The following is a 3,962-nucleotide window of genomic DNA, read 5'->3' as shown; positions in this document are numbered from 1 at the left end:
CCAGCACAGAGCCTGCCGAACCTCCCATTTTCCCTTGAGTATCACAGGCAACATGAATATTAACACATCCTCTTTTAAGCAGCGAGAAGTCTTTCTTTCCCCCTTCTCCTGTAATAAATTCCACCCATTTCCCAGGGAACGGAGCCCTTTCTTTGGGAGCAGCTCAAACACCAGCGCTTCCTGTGAACACTACATCTCTGTGGAGCACAAAAGGCTTTTGTGCGGCCGAGCGGGGCCGTGATGGCGAGCGGAGCCCTCAGCTTGGCAACAAACCACAACCCCCGGGTGTGTGTTTCTGTAAAAATTTTATTTGTTAAAGGAAAAGAAAAAGGCAGAAGCCAATTGAAAACCTGCTCAATCTTTAACTCCAATTGGTCATTAAATTTAGAGAAATGACTTCGGTTTTATGTTTTAAACAACCCCCCCCTTTTTCCCCTTTAAGCGTTTACCATCTACTCGTGCTGAATCCTTCCAAGGAGATCGCTCCAACGCACCTCTCCAGGTCCTCGCTTTGCTCCTTTTACCAAAAACCATGGAAAAACTCCATCGTGCATCTTAAGGGCTCCCATCGTCAAAAATAGGAAAAAAAAAAAGGTATCTTTGGAATAGCCAATTGAGTTGAATAACAAAAAGACTCCACACGAGTGCGGTTTGGTTGGGGCAGGAATCCACTCCTATGTTCCTGGTAATCTGATCCCGCTCCATGAATCCTTGTAATTCAGCCTCCCTATCCTATCCACATTATGATTTGAATCCAATGATCCAGCTCCAAGGATTGGGATCCAGTGAGCCCTCTCCAATCCAAACCTTTATAACCAGCAAAACCAAAAAAGAGGAGGCAAAAAGTTAGATACTGTAATGAAAAAATAGGATTCTGGGGAATGATCAGTTATGTTTGCCATCAATTAACAGAGATGTACAGTAATAACTATCAATTCCCCAAAACAAACTCGTGAATGGTGATGCTCAGATAATTCTTTCTTAGAAATGTTAATTACTACTGGGAGGAAACATCTGTCATATTTACAATATGTCAACTGAAAATGCCAACATACTCATCGCTCGCACGGCTTTGTGGTCGCAAAAAACGGCTACGAAACTGGAAGAGCTTTAACTGCTAACACTATCCACCTGCTGCAGGCCTGAGCTACAACAGCATTCCCGGCTGGAAGGGAACGCTGGGAACTGGAGTTCGCAAACGGATCGGTGAGTCAATTGACAATTAGTCTGAGGGGGCAGGGCTGAGACTTTAAGTTATTCCCCACTTGGTTGTCTAAGTTGTTGGTTGTATTTTTGCTTTCAGTCTGATACTTTAAGAAATGCAATAGCAACGCTGTATCAGTCACACAGAGGACATGCAGATTTTAGCAGTATTGATATTATACTCCGATTTAAAGATACCCTTTGATCTACTACAAGTGCACAAATACTACAGAACATTTAACACTTGTAACCAAATGCTACATGACAAAGTAAACCAAAACTCCCACCCCCGACCCGGTTTATTCCTTAAAAAACCTAAAAATAGAATGGAATAATGGACTAGAGAATAAACAAAAGCAAATATTTAGCCACAATTGCCCCCCCAAAAGAAGAGTTTTAAAGCAAAGAGCAATTGTAGCCTGCGGTAACTAGACCGTGCCTGACGTGACACAGAGGTGCACGCGCTCCATTAGCCTGACTCTCAGTATAAGGTCAATACTGCCAAGTTCATCTGTGACAATAGCACTTGGAGTCATACCATTGCCTCCATTATTGATCTGATCCTCCTCAATCCTCCTTTTGACAATCCTAAAATGATTGACATGTGCTCCACAATCCTTTAATCCAAAGCATTCTTAATCCATCTCTTCAGATATGTCTACAGAAAGACACACGAAAAGGCAAGATAAAATATAAGATCCCCCAGAAGAGACAAGTTAGCCACAAACATCCCAACATCCCCAGCTCGTATAAACCATAGCTGAACACTGAGACATTTACACAGCAATACCACAGCTCCAAGAATGTTGGTATTTGAACTAGAAACTAAACCGAAACAATCCTGACTGACATCAATTAAAATACAATTTACCAAAGACATGAGGGGAATGTCGATGTGAAGGAGCAAATACTCACTAGGGATTTTACACAAGAATGCAATTCAACACTTTAGCCAATTCGAGTAAAACAGTTGGAATTAAAAAAAAAAAAGAGGATAATGAAAGACTGTACTAAAGGAAAACTGTGTACAACATGGGCTTCTACAAAAAGATCAGAGCTAGTGATCGCTTATGTGCGAGATCGGGATCTGCTGTGGCGGGGAGAGTAGCGTGGAGATCCTCTGCTTCTTCTTGGGGAATAACTGCGGCTTCTGCTGTTGCTTCGACTACGGCTTCTGCTACGACTACGGCTGCGTGACCGAGATCTTCCATAGCTTGGACTTCTTGGGCCATCAACTTTAACACGGATGTAGGCAGTTTCTCCCTATTGAATAGACAGAACTTTCGATTGAAAAGTCTAGGCTTTAGGGCCATCTTTTTAGGCATGCTGACAGACTGCAGATATTGTTTACTAGCAGCACGGAAACAGACAAAGCTTTAAAGCCTATCTCCTGACAAACTGACCACAGACTTACTCAGCCGCTTTGTATATAAACGAACACCACACGTTCCTTACCTTCAAATCCTACTGTTAAGCCCCTTGTATCCAATTCTGGCCAAAGAAAGTATGAAACCTACCTCATGAGATCTAAATTTAGTGTTATCCAGTTTTCGCACAGCGTAGGTCATATCTTCCTTCCGTACAAACTCCACGACACCAGTGCCATCTCGGAAAACATCAGCATAACATACATCACCTGCTTCACGCATGTGATCCTTTAAATCCTGCCAACTTCCACTTGGAGGCAGCCCTATGTAAAAAGCAAGGAGCGACTTTAAAACCGAGTTGTACTCTAGCCTCGTGTAGCTACAGCATCAGCTCAAAGGAATCGACAGAGGCTGTTGAGGAAGCAGACAGCGTGCCTAGAGGGGATGCTCGCAGGCACAGCGTTCCTCCCAGGCTATGCGAGGCAAAACAACTTGGAGCTGCACCACCTCTCCGCTGGGAAGCCTGCCTGGAGGACCCCGGGGGAGCACTGGGGTTAAGAAAATGAGAGCAAGGACTCACCCGAGACGATCACTCTGTACTCCGAGCGCCGGGACGGGGGGCCGTACCTGCCCCGGGGGGCTCCACCCCCGCCGCCGCCGCCGCCACCTCTGCCGGTGCCCCGGCCGCTCCGAGGGAACTCCACGCGGAGGCGATACCCATCGTAATCGTAGCCGTCCCGCCCGTAGACGGCGTCCTCCGCGTCCCTGCGGGACGGGACGGGGCGGTGAGCGCGGCCGCCCGCCCCGCCCTGCCCATGCACCGCCCCCCCGCCTTTGTTCCCGCTTCCCGCCCGCCCGGCGCCCCCCTCCATGGGCCCCCGACACCCGCAACGGCGCGGGGCCCGTTACCGCGGCGCAAGGAGCCGGGGCTGCAGGGCGGGGAGCGGCAGCGCGGGCGGCTGCCCCCGCCTCGGGCCCAGCGCTGTGGGACACGCACACGGGCAGGCCGCAGTGGGTTCCGGGCCGCCCTGCCCTATGGGGGGAGGCTGTGGGGGTCTCACCTGGGGTCCTCAAACTCGACGAAGGCGAAGGGCGGGCCCCCGCGGCGGTTCTTGAGGTCGATGTCGCGGATGGCCCCGTACTTGTAGAAGACGTCCTCGATGTCCTTGGTGCGGATGTCGGGGGGTAGATTCCCCACGTAGATGCGGCAGTCGTTGTTGCCGGCTGGGCCGCGGATCACGCCCCCTCCGGACATGGCAAGGTCGGCAATGGCTGCGGCGGTGCAGGGCCGGGGCGCAGGGAGCGGGCGGGCGGCGGGCACGGGGCCGGGCTGGGCACACGGGAGCGAGCGCGCCGCCTTCCCCAAACACCGCTTCAAAATGGCGACCGCGG

The 3,962-nt window shown here is 50.2% G+C and overlaps 1 protein-coding gene across 1 annotated transcript; it reads right to left on the bottom strand.

Moving 5' to 3' along the window:
• Window positions 1–288: 288 nt before the first annotated feature.
• SRSF1 (serine and arginine rich splicing factor 1) lies at window positions 289–3,947 on the bottom strand. Its single transcript, XM_057417480.1, has 4 exons — window positions 3,632–3,947; window positions 3,151–3,335; window positions 2,721–2,893; window positions 289–2,466 (listed from the first exon to the last, which is right to left on the bottom strand). The coding sequence occupies exons 1-4, from the start codon at window positions 3,823–3,825 to the stop codon at window positions 2,272–2,274; spliced, it is 747 nt and encodes a 248-aa protein (XP_057273463.1). The 5' UTR covers window positions 3,826–3,947; the 3' UTR covers window positions 289–2,271.
• Between the last annotated feature and the right edge of the window lie 15 nt (window positions 3,948–3,962).

This window comes from Pezoporus wallicus, unplaced genomic scaffold, assembly GCF_028554395.1.
Source record: "Pezoporus wallicus isolate ANWC-B61680 ecotype Strahan unplaced genomic scaffold, APGP_CSIRO_Pwel_v1 contig_12352, whole genome shotgun sequence".
Taxonomy (NCBI): Eukaryota; Metazoa; Chordata; class Aves; order Psittaciformes; family Psittacidae; genus Pezoporus; species Pezoporus wallicus.
The sequence above is the reverse complement of the archived record's forward strand: the minus strand, read 5'-3'. Positions and strand labels throughout refer to the sequence as shown.